At 43.3% G+C, this 18,591-nt stretch overlaps 1 protein-coding gene across 12 annotated transcripts in view; it reads left to right on the forward strand.

Moving 5' to 3' along the window:
• The window catches only part of PITPNM2 (phosphatidylinositol transfer protein membrane associated 2), a 211,905-nt gene that overhangs the window by 164,017 nt on the left and 29,297 nt on the right, over positions 1-18,591 (forward strand). For 8 of the 12 annotated variants that reach the window (XM_074972413.1, XM_074972415.1, XM_074972405.1 and 5 more), the window contains 5 exons: positions 810-929; positions 1,746-1,957; positions 9,346-9,521; positions 9,978-10,148; positions 11,237-11,386. In XM_074972413.1, coding sequence (XP_074828514.1) covers positions 810-929; positions 1,746-1,957; positions 9,346-9,521; positions 9,978-10,148; positions 11,237-11,386 — 829 coding nt within the window. Of the gene's footprint in view, positions 1-809; positions 930-1,745; positions 1,958-3,889; positions 3,952-9,345; positions 9,522-9,977; positions 10,149-11,236; positions 11,387-18,591 lie in introns of those variants that run through there. The other 4 variants (XM_074972410.1, XM_074972412.1, XM_074972409.1 and 1 more) reach the window with 3 other exon arrangements.

Here is an 18,591-nt window from a genome sequence, read left to right on the forward strand (position 1 = left end):
ATTTTACATTGTTCTTATTGGAGATTCATTTTTATAAGAAGAAAATGCAAATTAGAGCTAAGAAATTTAACTGTAAACATGTGAAGCTTAAACGAAAGACACCATAGGTGTGATGTGTCTCTCCAAATGAGGTGTAAGAAATGCTCTTTATCTGTTTTAGGTATTCCTCTGGCCCCCATTACCGTAACATCTGAGCTCCTCACAATCTTTAACGTATTTATCCTCACAATGCCCCAGGAGGCAGGGCGGTGCTATTGTCCCCACTGGAGTTCTACAGCCTCCAGACGAGGAACTGAGGCACCGAGAGGCTAAGTGACTTTGCCCAAGGTTGCATACAAAGTTTGTGAGAATTGAGTCTGGGCCTCCTGAAACCCAGGGCGGTGCCTTAACCACTGCACTGTCTTTCCTTGCCATGTATCACAAGTGCTTCTGCCTCTCCCCGCCTTTTATAATCAGGGTTTTCACGACCTCCCATATGGGAAGAAATTATCTCAGATCCTGCCTCAAGCCAGATCTGCTCCGTAGCTGGAAACCTTCCAGAGTACCTCACAGCCTGGTATAGAGTAACTGCTGACCCAGAACTCACCCATCTGAGACATGATGGTCAATAATTCCATAACTGCTTGGGCTAGCGAGGACTCCTAGGTAGATATTACGTGATTAAGCAGTGATGCTGATAAATACATGAAGGATCTCATGTTCCCCATTTCCTGGGCTTAAATCCTTTATTCCTTTAGCTAGTATTTCTGTGAATTCAAAGTGAGCGGGATCATTCTGGGGTTTTTTCCCACCTCTGGTTTCTCTTTCAGGTCTGTTTGGTAGGGGACTGCGTAGGAGGAATCCTGGGATTTGATGCCTTATGTTACAGCAATCAGAGTGTGTCTGAGAGCCAAAACAGCAGCCGACGAGGGAGTGTTGTGAGTGTGCAGGTAATGCAGCCTACTAGAAACCAGTCAGGATAACCGTGTTGGCCACAGAACTTCCCTGTCCGCCCCTAGCTCCAGACGGAAGGGAGGGCTCCATGTTTAATCCTTCCCTCTTCTACCTCCAGTTATCCCCCTGTGCCCAGGAGATAGGCACTATGGAGGACTGGTTAGGACTCTGTCAGTGATGCCCTAATATCAGCAATAGTCACCACTGCTAATGTGGTTGTCAAAGTATAAGAATGTATTTTAGAAAATATGGACTGTTTCTAATGTATTTAGGGCTTTCGTCAGAAAGAACAAAGCTCCATTTTCCAGTTTCATGGAGGGTGTGTGCACGCTGGGGTGTGTGCTTGTGTCACTACTTTTGGGGTAGGCTTTGCCCAACCCTGCTGTTTTGTATTGTTTTGTATTATACACCCGCCTAGTGGCTATAGAAATGTTGTTTGGTTTTAGGTTTCAATACCAGAAATCCCATATGAAGCTAGTTTTTTTTTAGTATACTTATCAAGTGAAAATTCATCACAGACTAGGATGTTCTGAGTAATCTTGCTCAGGACCATCAAACATCCTATTCTCCCAGATGGTGTGAGCGGAGCTTCAAGTTGTTAGTGTCCTTTTTAAGCTTTTCAGTTGCACTCCAAGGTAGGTAAAGTAGAAAAATTCCTGGAGTCCACTTAGATAGGTGTGTTAGGAAATGGAGAGATTAAGTAGATTTGAACTGGAACAAATGAGGAGGCAGTGCGGTTGTTTGAAGAGGGAGGGTCTAATGTGGTTGCACTTCTGACTTGTTGCCTGATGCCTGTGTACTTCAAATCCTAGGACACTGACCTCCTGTCTCCTGGAATAATTGTGAACAACAGTTATTGTTCCAGTGGCTCCAACCTGGAGGCTAGCAGACACCTCAGCAGAAGCAACATTGATATTCCTCGTAGCAACGGAGAAGATCCAAAGAAGCAGCTACCCCGAAAAAGGAGTGATTCATCAACCTACGAAATGGACACAATAAAGCAACATCAGGCATTCCTTTCAAGGTAAGGTTTCAAAGGAACGGTGAGTCAGGAATCCCCGGGGGCAAGAGAGACGCCCGTGTGCAGTTTTAATGTTGTTTTGTAACCCCGGGGATGGCAAGGATGAGGAATGTTGCTGAAGAATATTAGAGGTGTTCAGATTCCATTGGCAAGTGTGGGCTTTGCAGAGGAATTACCAGCAGCGTTCTATGGTACTGTGTGATTGTGGGGACAAAATTACCCATGAGTTGCTGCTGTGCTGCACCCATGTTACAGTGAGGGTAAAATGGCCACATAAGAGTAGCAAGAGGTTGGTGGTTATTTTTTTGCCATGTTACTGCAGCAGGATGGAGCAAATAGAGCAGGGGTGGCCAACCTGAGCCTGAGAAGGAGCCAGAATTTAACAATGTACATTGCCAAAGAGCCACAGTAATACGTCAGCAGCCCCCCATCAGCTTCCCCCGCCGTTCTCAGCACTTCCTACCCACTGGCAGTCCTGCCGATCAATGCCTCCCCCTCCTTCCCCGCACCTCCCGATCAGGTGCGGGGAAGGAGGGGGAGGCGCTGATGGTGTGCAGGAGGCTCTGGGGTGGGGGAGGGAAGTGAGGGCACAGCAGGCTCAAGGGAGGGGGCAGGAAGGGATGGAGCGGGGGCAGGGCCTGTGGCAGAGCCAGGGGATGAGCAGTGAGCACCCCGCGGCACATTGGAAAGTTGGCACCTGTAGCTCCAGCCCCAGAGTCGGTGCCTATACAAGGAGCCGCATATTAACTTCTGAAGAGCCGCATGTGGCTCCGGAGCCACAGGTTGGCCATTCCTGAAATAGTGTGTCTGTAACCAGTGCAGCTACGGACAAGGCAAGAGAACTTAGAGTCAAATGTCATTTTAAATTTAGTCATCTATCAAAACTGATCCTGACCTGGCTGGCCTGTTGGTCCGAGAGATGGGCCTGAGCCATCTGTTATGAGCATCCCTAAACAATGGGATATTTTGAGGATGGATATGAACGCTGACGCTGGGCCCTTCCCAGGTTCATAGGGCCCTTCGCTGCTATTCTGGAGACACAAATTCAGGGCAGTAGTCCCTTGCTCCCAGGCCATGGGGTTTGGGATGCTCTAGGTGCAGCACTACAGTCCCCAGAATTGCTCAGCTTTGTCCAATACTGACCGTGACCCTGTTTAAGGAGCAGCATTGACTGGTCTGAAGGGTGGTTCCAGCCAAGCCTTCTTGCCTGGAGGTGAGTGGGAGGAGCCCAGGGCCTCGCATGTCAAGCAGGGAGATGAGGGATCCTCATGGCTCTGCCAGAGATGCAGTGGAAACCTGGGAGAAGAAATGAGATGATCATGGGTCCTAAAAGAACAGAATCCTAGGCATTAGAGATGGAAGAGACCAATTAGTTCCCATCCAGGATGTCCCCAGTTAGTGCGGGAGTGTCCTCGACTGGTTACTCAGGGTATGTCTACGCTACAAAATTAGGTCAATTTTTATAGAAGTTGATTTTTCGGAAGTGGTTTTATACAGTCGATTGCGTGCGTCCCCACAAAGCACAGTAAGTCGGCAGAGTGCGTCCACAGTACCGTGGCTAGCGTCAACTTTCGGAGCTGTGCACTATGGGTAGCTATCCCACAGTTCCCACAGTCTCCACAGCCCATTGGAATTCTGGGTTGATCTCCCAATGCCTAATGGGGCAAAAACATTGTCACGGGCAGTTTTGGGTACATGTCATCAGTCGTCCCTCCCTCCGTGAAAGCAACGGCAGACAATTGTTTCGCGGCTTTTTTTCTGGGTTAACCACGCAGACGCCATAGCACTGCAAGCGGGAGCCTGCTCATCTCACTGTCACCACTGCTGTTGCGGGCAAGTCTACTGTGGGGGCTGCTGTGATCCAAGTATCCAATGCAATCATTGACGTTGTGCTATCAAGGGTAGTGACTCTGGGAAATGTGCAGGCCTTTTTAGATTTTAGGTGCATCGTATTCCTGTCCTTTGTCGCTGGTGAAGAAATCTTGCAGCCATACATTCCACATGTAACCGCTCCAGAGCTCTTGCTCTTTTGCCTTGGCCACACAGCAGCCGCTCCTGCGTGCCTTCGCATCAATGGTGAACGGCTCCACCGCTTCCGCTGCAACTCTGCTATCCTGATCTCCTGCGAGCTGGAGGCTTCTGCCTCAGGCTGCTTTCCAACCGGCAGCACCGCGCGGTTGCATCTACCCCAGCCTACCCCTTGCTCCCATGGCTCATGAAGCCTGGACAGTAGTAAGGAGAAGTTCAACTATAGGCTGAGCAAGTGCAGAATGGTGGTAGAATGTGCCTTTGGACGTTTAAAAGCTCGCTGGCGCTGTTGGTCAGACCTCAGCGCAACCAACATTCCCATTGTTATTGCTGCTTGCTGTTTGCTCCATAACATTTGTGAGAGTAAGGGGAGACGTTATGGTGGGGTGGGAGGTTGAGGCAAATCGCCTGGTGTCCGATTTTTAGCAGCCAGACACCGATTAGACGAGCACAGCAAGGCGCGCTGCGCATCACAGAGACTTTGAAAACCCGTTTCATGACTGGCCAGGCTACGGTGTGACAGTTGTGTGTATTTCTCCTTCACGCAAACCCGCCCCCTTTGTTGATTTTAATTCCCTATAAGCCAACCACCCTCCCCACTTCAAAATAAAGTAACTATTGTTTTGAAACCATGCATGCTTTCTTTATTAATTAAAAAAAATTGAGATAACGGACAAGGTAGCCGCGGGTGGTTTTGGGTACATGTCGTCAGTGACCATTCCCTCCCTCCGTGAAAGCAATGGCAGACAATCATTTCTCACCCTTTTTCCTGGATTGCCTGTGCATACGCCATAGCACTGCAAGTGAGAGCCCACTCCAATCACTGCTGCAGTTGTGAGCATTGTAAACACCTCGAATTTGCCCTTGGAGATTTTGACATATATATTGGCATTATGTCTTTTGGAACAGAGTTCTGTTAGCATGGATTCGTCTCCCCATACAGCGATCAGATCCAGTTCCTCCCTTTCGGTCCATGCTGGAGCTCTTTTGCGATTCTGGGACTGCATGGTCACTTGTAATGATGAGCTCGCCAAGCTGGCCAAACAGGAAATGAAATTCAAAAGCTCCCCGGGGCTTTTCCTATGTACCTGACTAGTGCACCTGAGTTGAAAGTGCTGTCCAGAGTGGTCACAATGGAGCACTCTGAGATAGCTCCCAGAGGCCAATACCGTTGAATTGCATCCATGCTACCCCAAATTCGACCCAGCGATGTCAATTTGAAGAGCCCTTTAAGTCGACAAAAATGTCTTCATCATATGGACGGGTACAGGGTTAAATCAACCTAACGCTGCTAAATTCGACCTAAACTCGTAGTGTAGACCAGGGCTCAGACTGAGCACAGCATTAGATTTAAGTGTTGTAAGCTTTGGGTCCCCCCATCACTTCCCTTGGCATACTGCTCCCCTCTCGAACAGAGTTTGCTATGAGGAAGGTTTTTGTTCTTGCTCTTCAGCCTGAATTTTCCCTTTTGGGAAATCTTTTTCATAACACCCTCCTGAATCTCCCAGTGCATAGGCTCAGCCAGAGGCATGTGTTGTATATTTACAGTATTGCCAGCACAGGCAGCCAAAGCTGCCTCTGCCCTGTTAAGCCCCTCCTCCAAATTAATGTGTACCCTTTACTAAGCATGGAGCCTGTTCAGTTACATCAAAAGTCTGTTTCAGTTTCTTATATGTATTTACAACCTTAAGTAGCATAATAATGACCTTTTTAAATGGTTCACTAGAAAATCACTTACTTTATTATTTATTAATTGAATTACTTTCCTAGAGGAAGGTCCTCTTACCACTTAGATACTGTTCAAGGAGCACCTCTTTGAAGCAGGACGCTTATGTCCTCACTGCTGCATTTCTATCGGCTTGTGGAATTAGGAGAGTTCTAGACATTTTCTACTGATCCTTCCCTTTCACTGCCTGACAAGCGATGAATCCTATATGCAACTCCAAGCCTCATTCTCCTACACCAGCTAAGCTTGTCTTTACATTCCAACTTGGGGGCTTGGACTCTACTCACCTGTCAGGGGCCCTTTACTAAAAGATCTATACAAGAGGGAAGGTATGAAAGTGAATGGCATTGGGGCATGGAACTGCTATATTAAAAAAAGATGGCTGCATTTAGGAAAACCAGTAAGCTCTTTCCACCAGGGTAATAAAAGACAATCAGTCTCTTGTCGTAGCTTAGCAAGGCAACCTCCCATATTAGACAGGCAAATGCTAGTCAAATCAAAACGTACTGTTTTCTCCTCCTTGCTTGCTCTAGAAGCCAGAGAAGGATGTACCTGGATTGAACCAAGAAACATGGCCTTATTTGGTATCTGGCAAGCAGGTTCCTGTTTACTTTGTAAAATGGGTGGTGGGCCCAGAGTGGGCTACGGATATTGCCAGGTCCATTATGTTTACCCCTGTATGACTGCATATAACCAGAGTGTTACATTACACTCTGCTTATGATGATTGATTAATGAATAGCAGGGTTACCAGTACGCTTTCCTATCACTACATAACTTTATCACTAGTATCAATTTTCGCTATGAAAACCAAGACATGATGTAACATGGTTACATGGCTTAGTGCAGAGATCTTGGCAGGAGAGAGACCCAAGTTTTCCTAATGAGCACAGCAAATGTGTGTCATTCAGGCAGCCTGGCATATGGTGATCTTTCCTTTGGTGCCCAATGCAGACTTTAGCACATGCCAAAGACAGATTAATTTTCATTCATGTGTTAGACTTATCCACTACTTTGGGACAATGCCCAGCAAAGTCGGAGCATCATCTGGTGAGAGGACCACTCTTTTATTTTTAAATTCAATCCTTCTGCACAGCTACAATATTTCTGGTTGTGTTGGTTTTATATGACTGTCAATTAGTTGACTTGTTACTAAACCCAGTTTGATCCTGTCTAATCAATGCAGCTGTAGCATTATAAAGGAAAAGCAGGACCATGTGGATTGCTTGAGACATGATGGATTGTGATTCCCCCTCAGATCTCATTTCCTTTGATTCCCAAAAGGGCTGTTGAATGTCCACTAAAATGAGAAAAACTGTACCAAATGGCTTATTAGAGTATGTTTTCTTTCCCACATACCCGACCTGAGGGAGGCTGCAGGAGGAAGGTGCTTGGAATGTAACAGAAATTAGAACCCATCTAGAAAATCCATTCCTGCCATAATACATCTGATATATGTGCTGTCTGTCATTTTGTGTATTCATTTAAATCAAGCTAATGGACTGGGTCTTCTCTATAAGGGTGAACTCGTTGCTTATCAAGTTGTCTTAGTTACACATAAGACCAACGTGTTGCAGCCCTGACAGCTAAAATGGTTCTAATTTTACCAGAGGATTGTTCTTTTGCACACACATGCTAACATCATGCGTTCTAGCAGCATGACCTCCTGGAGCATTGTTCATATCACAGGAAGGGAAACAGGCTCATTTTAGCTGTCATTGCTGTTCACTGTCTTGATGCCACTGTTTTGACTTTCTCAATGATTTGTGTGCATAGTATAAGCAAGCATCATAACTTGCTCTCGTTGGTAACCAAAACTCTAGACATAGAGCTGTGTGTGTATTGCAGAAAATACATGACAGTGTGGTATGGTGCAAAGGTTTTATTAGTGTCTGTCTAGATTGGCAGCCAGTGGAGGCACAATGAGGAAAATAAAATCAGAGGGAAACCAATTTGCCGCCTTCCCAACTGTGTGTGTCATTCGCAGCTGTTAATTTGTCAGACTGGCGTTCTCAGATGAAGGATGCATGCAAGGGCAGCTGCTCCAGTATCCCAGTTGGCATAGTGCACACAGCCATGTTCCACTGGGGGCTCCAAGGCAGCAGCAAGTAGCAGGACTTCACTGCACAGCCTGGCAGCCACTTTCAGAAGTGCCCCTAAGGAATGAGCACTTTGTGCATGCAGAGCTAGGGCAAATTGCAGTGACCCCCTCTAGAACTCTGCCCCAGAGCCGGGAAGGGCAGTGTTGTTTGGGTCATCCCTGACTCCAGGCCAGTAGAACTTTTCTCTCAAACCAAGCTGTCATGTAATTCATTTATCCCCCTTATTTTACAGGAAAATTCTTTTAACTATGTTACAGAGAGCTTTAAATACAGCCAGATTGTCTTGGTCCAACTCTGCAGCCTTGGAAAATTAGAATTCAGACTCAGAGTCTGAAAAAAACCCAACCCTCTTTATTCCCTAAAATAACCTCTTTCTAATTCATACATTGTGATATTTTGCATCTGATAGCTCACAATCCACCAGCTCTAGAATAAAAACAAGCACTTTATCCTGTTGGAAGCTGGAGTGATCCCCAGCTCACCCATGTAAGACAGCTTGTGTTTCTAACCCTATTGGAGTTCCAGGAATATTGGACTTTAAATCTGCATATTGCCACCCTGCACTTCAGACCCATTGAATTTTGTAGGGAAATTAGACACTTTAGAAGGGGGAAAAGAAACAAATTAGGGGCAGGCTTGAAGCTTTCTGAAGCTGCTCAGGATGGCGCAAGAGGGGAGTTTAAAATGTGAGTAGTCATGACACACATGGATTACTGTGCAGAATCTAGGGAAGGATATTGCTGGTGCATGATAAATGCAGTTCATCGCATGGAAATCACCACCATAGTATATGGGGTATAAATGTGTATTTGTTTTTTATATAAGTTTATGCTGTTAGAAAACTCTGTGGCGTGAAGTCAGTGCACAAGAATGTAGGAAACCCTCTTGCAGATTTTGATCTTTCTTTTTCTCTTTCCCCTCCCATTTCCTTTTTTCTTTCCTTTGTAATCCCCTAACATTTTTCCCACTTCCTTGAAGAAGAAATGGGTAAGCAAAGCTCACTGCTTTCCGTAGCACTGAGAAATAGAGTGATGAAAAGAAAAAATGATTAAAAGAATTATGTTGACAAGAAGAGAGACAGTAATAACAATACATGTACTTGGAGTTAAGTTAAAATTGATTGTAAATGCTGCCTTTTGCATGGTACTATAGTAATTTTTGTTTGCTCTTGCTAGCATGCAAATTACTACTTCAGGAGCAGCAGCCAGCATTTTACTCAAACCCACAAAGAGCGTATTAGAGATTGGAGGAGTGGGGACAGGAATCCTAGAGATTGTAGCTCACTTGGAGCTTGAATTTATGGACTGGATCATATCAGTGAAACAAGGGGACTCTGCTCTGATAGGGTAGCTCACTAGCATGTAGAGGCACAGGTGATTAATGGATACATTTCCTTTTCTTAAAATAAGAAGAATTGTCTACACGATTAGCCACATTACAATCTGTGTTCATTTTTTCTAAAAAACCCCCACACCCTTGTGAACAAAATTTTGGCTTTTGACCCTGTTCTTATTTATGAATTTATTGTTGTTTTAGTTTACATTCTAGTGTTCTGAGAAATGACCCAGGATCCAGACGATCGAGTAGCTCCACAATGTTGGATGGAGGAAATGTTGGAAAATTTGAATTTGAGATCACTGATTTCTTCCTGTTTGGGTCTCCCTTGGGCCTGGTCCTTGCATTGAGAAAAACCGTCATCCCAGCTCTTGACAGTAGGTTTTGGCATGTTCCAGTAGTTCCATTTAGTGGGCATTTTAAATACCTTCTACAAAAAAAGCTTTCAGACTTGCAAAGAAGAAATCCAATAACTTGGATGAGATGAACTGTAGAACATATTGTAAAACTAAATTATATATGTGTTGTTCCACCATACAAGTTAGTACTAGCTACTCCTATAAATATTGATTACACATTTTTTGTCATTGAACCCTAGACAACAAAAATCTAAAAATATGCTGCAAAAAATTTAGTAAAGTATGTTCCAAAGAAACATCAGTTGTCCTGCTTGATTTACAACTGGAGTGTGATGGAAGTAAGCACTCTTAAAGGGCTTTTTTCCCCCAGTGCTTTACAAATAGTATATCACCTTTTAAATAGATTTATACGAGCCTCACAAATAACTTTGTAATACTTGGGAGTTTCTTTTTCCCCCCTCCTTTTCTCCTTAGTCTTTCAGCTGAGGCCAGCCTGCCAACAAGTCTATAACCTGTTCCATCCTGCAGACCCATCTGCCTCACGCCTGGAGCCCCTTTTGGAAAAGAGATTCCACGTGTTGCCTCCCTTCAATATTCCACGCTACCAGAGGTTCCCATTAGGTGACGGCAGTTCTGCTCTTCTGGGTACGTCAGTTTTTATCTATCATCTGTCTATGCCCAAAGGCTGTGCTCTCAGCATAGCCGCTGAAGTGAGGGGGTGTTTTAACCATGTGAGGTGCACAGGATTAACGAACTAGTGTTTAGCTAAGTTCCCAGGCAAGTGGATTTCTCTTTACAAATTCAACTCCTCACATCCAAAATGCCATTGTTGTCATTTATTAAATAAAACCCACAAGTTGCTGTGAGTCTATATGCAATGTACTCTGTATGTTGTTCTCCATTTTACATCCCAGGCAGTGCTTGAGATTGGAACCATTTCATAGGAATGAAATTCATGATCAGCTAGGCTGAGATTTAGGGACTTGATCTTTCAGGGGGTCGATGGGGGCTTGGAGGGAGCAGAGCAAAGCCACGTAAGGGATGCAGTTTGCTTTGTTGCACATGATCAATATGGGTGAAGCAAGCTGAGGCAACTGGATGCCCGAATATTATTAGCTATGCACGGCACATTCTGTTGAACTGCTGCTGCATATTTTGCCCATGCAAATGGCTCAAATAAGGGGGCAGTGCTCAGAAAGCCCATTTTCAATTCTTGTAATCTACCCATATGTAAGCCAGCAGTTGGAGACCTCTTTCAGCCTAACAAACTTGTCTATAGTGAACTCCATTCATAGTGAAATCAAATGCAAGTCCCTGATTATCTCAGTGTATCTCAGTGTGCAAATTTAAAATCTTATTGAAGTAAATCTCCACTTGTTTGGGGGAACAATTTTCTCACTTTAAGAAGATTCCATTATATATACCGTAAAGTTATGATCAGTGATCATTTTGAAAAGCTACATTGGAGGATTTCCTTTTCTTTTGTTGTAAAATTGCCATTCCTGTGCTTTCTTCTGACTTCATAACTGTTTTAACTAGTAAGGCGCTGAATTTAGGCTTATTTGGAAGACCATCTGTATTAGCTTCTATTCCTCTAATTGAAGGTTGGTCCTTTGTAGAAGACCCTGAACTGTAGTTGCGAGTGTTTGATTGTAGTTGTTTGTATGTTTTACAGTTTGTGGCCACATGTTGGTTGTTCTTGTCCTTTTGTTTTCTTCCCCATCTGCTTCTAGTTGAGACAGTCCAGAACAACCCCATCCTCCTTGTGGAAAGCAGCCCATTGGTTGCTCTCCAGCACCAGGACAGCTTCATGGAAACCAGTATACCTGTTCCTGTTCTGAATTGGCAAGATGTTTCCAATAAAAATGCCGTTTTTGCTGAGTGTGTGTAACCTACCCTTTTCTAGTGTCTTGTGTTGTGTACTTGGGGTGCTCCTTGGAGAATGGTCTTCCACCTCGTGGGGCTGAAAGCTTTGCACTGTGTACCTGAATATGACATGTGAAGTACCTGCATAACCATGTATTTTTGGGCCCCAAGCAAGAATGGGACCATAAGCCACTGACAGGGGGTGGTAGAAACTGAGCTGTGAGTTGTCTCCCCTTCTGCTGCTAATGCTGGAAGGGGAGATTGGGGCCAGACAATGAGTTTGCTTTTCCTCTTGTCGAGCTACTGGAGAGGCATCGAATGACCGAAAGGCTCTGGGCCCCCATGCTTGCTTTGCTTTTGCTTGAGGCTTGCCGTGCTGTTACAGTTTATGCAGTGTACAGAATCTGCCACTGAAATTGACACATGTTTTTTGCTTGCAGTACACAAAGTTTGACAGTGCAAGTCAGCACCTAACTACAAAATAACATACTCTACATTGTATGTCTGTACCTGAAAGTGACCAGATCAAAGGTGCACATCTTGTATTTAGTCACTAATTTTGCATCATCTAAACACAGTGGACAAAGCTTTCACGACCCAAAGGTGTTTTTTTATTTGATTTCTCAAATAATTGCTGCTTAAAAAACAAGTTTGGTTTTTGTTGCTATCAAAAATGCTGCATGGCTATATTTTTCTCAATTACAGCTGATACCACATCTGCAAGTTAATGACATTTTCAGCTTTATTTATTTTCTCCTATATATTTTTTTTATTCTTCCCACCCCTTTTAAATATGCTCCCTGGAGAGCCTGATCCTGCAGCCCTTACTCATGTCAGTCAGCTCTTATTGGTCTGAGTAACCCCATTATGCTGATTGGTAATTTCGGAACAGCAGCACCTCCCATTGGTTACACTGAATAGACGATGACACAGGGAGAGATTCTCAAAGCTACAGATGGATGTTAGGTGCCCAGTTGCCACTTGTGCCTTCTGAGATTCTCTCCCCGAGTGGTCTCTAGGAAGGGCGGGCAAAAGGACACGACAGTATTTCCTACCATTGCTTCCCACTCCACTGGTGCAGGGTCACTTAGCCTTCATCCTGTGTTAGCTGACTGACCGTGACTAGGCATACAAAAAACTCTTCTCCCATCATCTCCAGAGTGTCCTGTGGCCTAGTTGTGCCCATATCTGACTCTGCCAGTGGGGCTGCAGACGAATTTTCAGGACTAATAAAAAGGCATTTCAGCCTCTTTTTCTGTTGCTATTGAAGTTAAGGGTGTGATTTTCTGAAGCTCTCGGCATTGGCCACTGACTTCAGTGGGAGCAGAGTTAGGTCAATGCCGAGCATTTAAAATGCCACCCCAATTTTTTGTTTTAACTGCTGAAGAGCTCCTTGCTTCAATGCCACAATGCAGCCTGTGTATTCAATGCAGCATGGTACCCTGCAAAGGAAACAGCCTGTTCCCTGATGGCATGCAACCCTGACACCCCAGGAGCTTAACTCAATGCCACTGATGTATTAGATAGCCCGATGCTGGTCATTTGGTGGGAAGCAATAACTGAACGCACTGAAAAATAAGTCTTAAAATGAAGAGGTGCGGCATTTGAATATGTATTAAAGCTCCAGAGTTGGGAGAGGAGAGGATTTTCTTCTCTCCCCACCCTTTGATCACTTTGGACCTACATGAGAACTTTGCTTATTCACGCTGCATTGATCTACACACTGTGTAATTCACACACACAAAGGTAACTTCCCACAACTTCTTAGCAAAGATCTACTAGCAGAGATGGTGCTACAGTTTGAGATCTCCAGTTTCTAAGTCTTCGTTACTCAAACAAAACACACTATCAAATCTTTCCCACACAAAGTGCATTTAGGCCAGCATAGTCAAACGGACCTAAATCTGTATCTAGAGACCTAAATAAGTGACCTGATTTTCCAAGGAGCTTGTCACCTACTACTCCCATTATAGTTACTTATGCATCTAATTTTAGGCTCCCCAGTTTGAAAACACTGGCCTTAGCACACAGTTAGTTATTTTATTTAGAAATAAATTGCACCCATCAAGTTAAATTAAAGTATGACCTTTTGTTGCTGCATTATCCTTACTTTTTTAAAACTGTGTGCAAAATTTTAATAATTTATACTGAGTGATTTGTAATGCAGTGAATCTCCCAGTCATTTGTGTGAGTAAATGAGGTCCTATATTGAACAGCCTAGGGTTTAATTTGCAAATCACTTTCAATATAGATTTGGGATTTTGGAATACTTGACAGAAGGGGTAAATTGAGAAGGCTATGTTTTCTAGGTTTCAGAGTGGTAGCCGTGTTAGTCTGTATCAGCAAAAAAACCGAGGAGTACTTGTGGCACCTTAGAGACTAACAAATTTATTTGGGAATAAGCTTTCGTGGGCTAAAACCCACTTCATCGGATGCATGCAGTGGAAAATACAGTAGGAAGATATAATATACACAGAGAACATGAAAAAATGGGTGTTGCCATACCAACTGATTAATTAACCAATTAATCAAGACCAATTAATCAAGGTGGGCTATTATCAGCAAGAGACACATTTTCGTCTCTTGTGTTTCCTGTCCCGTATTTTCCCTGGAAACAGCTCTCTGTTATAGAATTGAGGGCTCATGGTTTGAAAAGGGGGGGCTCTGTGCGCTAAAAAAGGGAGAGATTCTAGAGGTTTAAGAAAATATGAAAGCAGATATAATTAAGGCTGTGTGAGGGAGCGTTGCTGTCAGAGCCAATAGACTCCCTTTATCTGCATGTAGAGTGTTAAGCTCAATAGTGTAGTGTAACATTAAAAAAAACTTAGATATTTATATGAATGAGAATAGTCTGTGGTGACATCAGCTAGGACAATATCAAAAGGACTGTCGATCTTCCTGCTTCAGACCGAGTATTGCCAACCTCCAAGCATTCAAAAATCATGAGTCAGATCCCCAAAATAATGAGATTGATTTACATATCATGAAATTTTTCTTTTCATAATTTGTTTTAAAATTTGTATCCTGATTTGTAAGCCTTTAGTGTGGCCTCACTTCATGTTTCCCAGCTTTCCTGCCCTCCTGGTTGTGGAGAACACTTCCTTTTTTATCGGCAAGACACTCTACCACTTTTACAGATCCAGACTAACACAGCTACCCCTCTGATACCTGCTTTTTTATGTTACATGAAAGATGAGATTCTCCTGCAATCTCTGATTCCAGCAGCTGGGGCTCTGAGAAAAAAAACAGATATTGTAAAAGTCAGCAACATCAAATACCAAGTGGCTGCCATTTTGGAGCACTCTTACTAGGTAGCTTTTGAGCTACACAAGCGCTGCAGCACTGTCACCACTAGGTGGAGCTCTTGTGCTGGCATGGTTGAAGTTAGTCCTTGCTCCCTATTGCTGCCGGCTGCAGTTGGGATGGGAAGAAAAGTGCCCCCCCCCCCCAACCCCTTGTGTGTGCCTTGGGAGTTAAGTCATTTCCTTTGAGGCATCTGTCATTGGTGTAGGAGTCAGGATATCAGACACGCTGGATCATGAGTCTGATCAGTAGTCTGTTTTGATGCAGCAATTCTGTAAATTTTTACAGCCTGGCAAAAACTCCTGAAAATAGGGTTCCGTCCATGCTTTCTCTGCACACCTTTGATTGTGGGCCTCATCCTGTGAGGCATGGAGGTTCACCATGCAGGTAGCTCAATAGGGAGCTGTACAAATGCCACTGAGGATAGAGTGTGGAGACTTTAATAGGATCCATCTCTCTGGCCTGGTGTTCACTAGGAAAAATGGTTGAATTTAGGCTGGGTGTAGCTAAAACGTGCTAGCTAGGCCCAAACTGAACTCGACCTTTTCCCCCCTAGTGTAGGCGCAAGGTAAGATCTTGAAATTAAATTATTTAGCTAGGCTGCAGCTCAAGCAATTGAGCTCAGGATGTTACGCTATATCTACACTAGGAGAAAAGGTCAGGCTTAGCTAGCACGTTAGCTGAGCCCAACCTAAACTCTGCGCTTTTCCGAGCCAGGATAAAGTCTCTGAGTCCGAGGGGTCGTACAGCTGAGCCCTGCCGTGTGTCTGCTGACTTAATGGAGAGCTGTTCCCATCACACAAGTTTCAGGCCCTGTTACTGTATCACTCTGTGTTATAGGAGGGCTGTTGGCCTCATAAGGCACCGTAGAAACACATGGTAAGAGGCACCCCCTGACCCAGAGCACTTACAATCTAATAGATAAGGCCAGACAAAGGCTAGGAGGAGAAACCGGTGCAGAAAGGGGAAGTGACGTGCTCAGGTTCACACAGCAGATTAGTGTCAGAGCTGGAAATATTAGATTGTAATCTGTTAGATTGTAAGTGTGTCCCATGACACGTGTGTCCCACTTCAGCATCTCTGTCCACTGGACCATGCCAGATCTCCATTGAGTTCGGAACTGTAATCAGCTCCCACACTTGACTTGTACCCCTTTTTGGAATGTGGCTTCAGTGTGTTTCCTTTCTGTAAAACTTTTATTGAAGGAAGTGCCAGTAGGAGCATGAGACTGCTGCAAAGCGTGGCATGGTGAGACATGCTGCAGTACAGACGCTGTGCAGCAACCTTGATAGCAGGCAGCTCAAGGGAAAATGGAACGAGAAGGGAAGTGAGGGGAGCGTACGTCAGAGGAGAGGGTGACACTAACAGAGGCCTTTCAGGCTTAACTCATACAGTGTATGAAACACAAAATGTCAGGGTCAGACTCCAACTGGGCCCTAGGCACTGGCAGTCCATATGGCTTTAAGTTGATCAGCTAGTAGCCTTTTTTTTCCTGAAGAGCACTGAACTGATTTTACCAACATTTAGCTCCACGGTTCTACTGGTTTCAGCCATTCTCTTTCCTGTCAGAACAGCATAGTTTACGTCATTTGTATGCCAGAGCCTACAGATATCTAAGAAAGCACAAATGTTTGAAGTTCCAGTTAGCAAGTCAGCAGCATTAGGCATATGGGCTTCTTGGATCAATATTTAGATGACTCATTTGTGCACTTGCTAATACAACGCCAGACTGATCTCATCCAAGGATATTTAATTTCCAGTTAGATCATTTCCCACACAGCTGAAATAAATAATTTACAGTAGGGCTGTTGATTGATAGCAGTTAATTCATGCGATTAACTCAAAAAAATTAATCGCGATTTAAAAAATTAATCGCAGTTAATCGAATTTTTAATTGCACTGTTAAACAAAAGAATACTAATTGAAATTTATTAAATATTTTTGAATGTTTTTCTACATTTTCAAATATATTGATTTCAGTTACAACACAGAATACAAAGTGTACACTGCTCACTTTATATTATTTTTATTACAAATATTTGAATTGTAAAAATGATAAAAGAAACAGTATTTTTCAATTCACCTCATACAAGTACTGTAGTGCAACCTCTTTGTCGTGAAAGTGCAACTTACAAATGTAGATTTTTTTGTTACATAACTGCACTCAAAAACAAAACAATGCAAAACTTTAGAGCCTACAAGTCCACTCAGTCCTACTTCTTGTTCAGCCAATCACTAAGACAAACAAATTTGTCTACATTTACAGGAGATAATGCTGCCCACTTCTTATTTACAATGTCACCAGAAAGTGAGAACAAGCATTCTCATGGGACTTTCATAGCCGGCATTGCAAGGTATTATGTCCCAGATATGCTAAACATTCGTATGCCCCTTCATGCTTCAGCCACCATTCCAGAGGACATACTTCCATGCTGATGACGCTAGTTAAAAAAAGAATACATTAATTAAATTTGTGACTCAACTCCTTGGGAGAGAATTGTTTGTCTCCGGCTCTATTTTATCCACATTCTGCCATATATTTCATGTTACAGTAGTCTCAGATGATGACTCAGCACATGTTGTTCATTTTAAGAACACTTTCGCTGCAGATTTGACAAAACGCAAAGAAGGTACCAATGTGAGATTTCTAAAGATAGCTACAGCACGCAACCCAAGGTTTAAGAATCGGAAGTGCCTTCCAAAATCTGAGAGGGACAAGATGTGGAGCTTGCTTTCAGAAGTCTTAAAAGAGCAACATTCTGATGTAGGAACTACAGAACCCGAACCATCAAAAAAGAAAATCAGCGTTCTGCTGGTGGCATCTGACTCAGATGATGAAAATGAACATGCATCAGTCTTCATTGCTTTGGATTGTTATCGAGCAGAAGCCATCATCAGCATGGACGCATGTCCTCTGGAATGGTGGTTGAAATATAAAGGGACATATGAATCTTTAGCACATGAAACAGGCAGCATTATCTCCCACAAATGAAAACAAACTTGTTTGTCTGAGCAATTGGCTGAACAAGAAATAGGACTGAGTGGACTAGTAGTTTCTAAAGTTTTATATTGTTTTATTTTTGAATGCAGGGGTTTTTTTGTACATAATTCTACATTTGTAAGTTCAACTTTAAAGATAAAGAGATTGCACTACAGTACTTGTATTAGGTGAATTAAAAATGCTATTTCTTTTGTTTTTTACAGTGCAAATATTTATAACCAAAAATAAATATAAAGTGAGCACTGTACACTTTGTATTCTGTGTTGTAATTAAAATCAATATATTTGAAAATGTAGAAAAAATCCAAAATATTTAAATAAATGGTATTCTATTATTGTTTAATGGCGTGATTAATCATGATTAACAGCCCTAATCACTTGACAGCCCTAATTTACAGCTGACTTTTGTTGCCAGAGGGAGGCATTTTCCTCCTTGTTTTGGTGTTTTGTACCTGCTTGCACAAAATCGGTTGATAGTTGTGAATCAAGTTCAGATGCCGATATTCTGATTCTCCAGTGATGAGCAGCAGTGTAGAACTTTAGATAAAAGTGCAAACTCACCTGCTTGATTGCCATGTCAGCTTTGCATTCCATTAGGTATCTTGCACTTACAGGACATAGTTTCTTTAAATTGAGGATCTCCGTGTGCATCACAGACATTAATTAATTCTGCCTTGCAATACCTCTGTAGGGTGGGTAGGTATTGTTATAAGCAAATTACCAGGTAGGAGAATCAGACACACAAGTTGAGTGTGGCTTTGAGTGAGTCACAGCAAATCAGTGGTACAGCTGGGAAAAGAACCCAGGAGTCACCTTCATTCCTAATCTGTTGTGCTAGCTACTAGATAACACTGCCTTTCCCATGCTTTAAAATGTGGTTTTAATGTATAGTTTTTCCCCACAGAAAAACAGGATTGCC

Source organism: Natator depressus, chromosome 15 (genome assembly GCF_965152275.1).
Source record: "Natator depressus isolate rNatDep1 chromosome 15, rNatDep2.hap1, whole genome shotgun sequence".
NCBI classification, from domain to species: Eukaryota; Metazoa; Chordata; order Testudines; family Cheloniidae; genus Natator; species Natator depressus.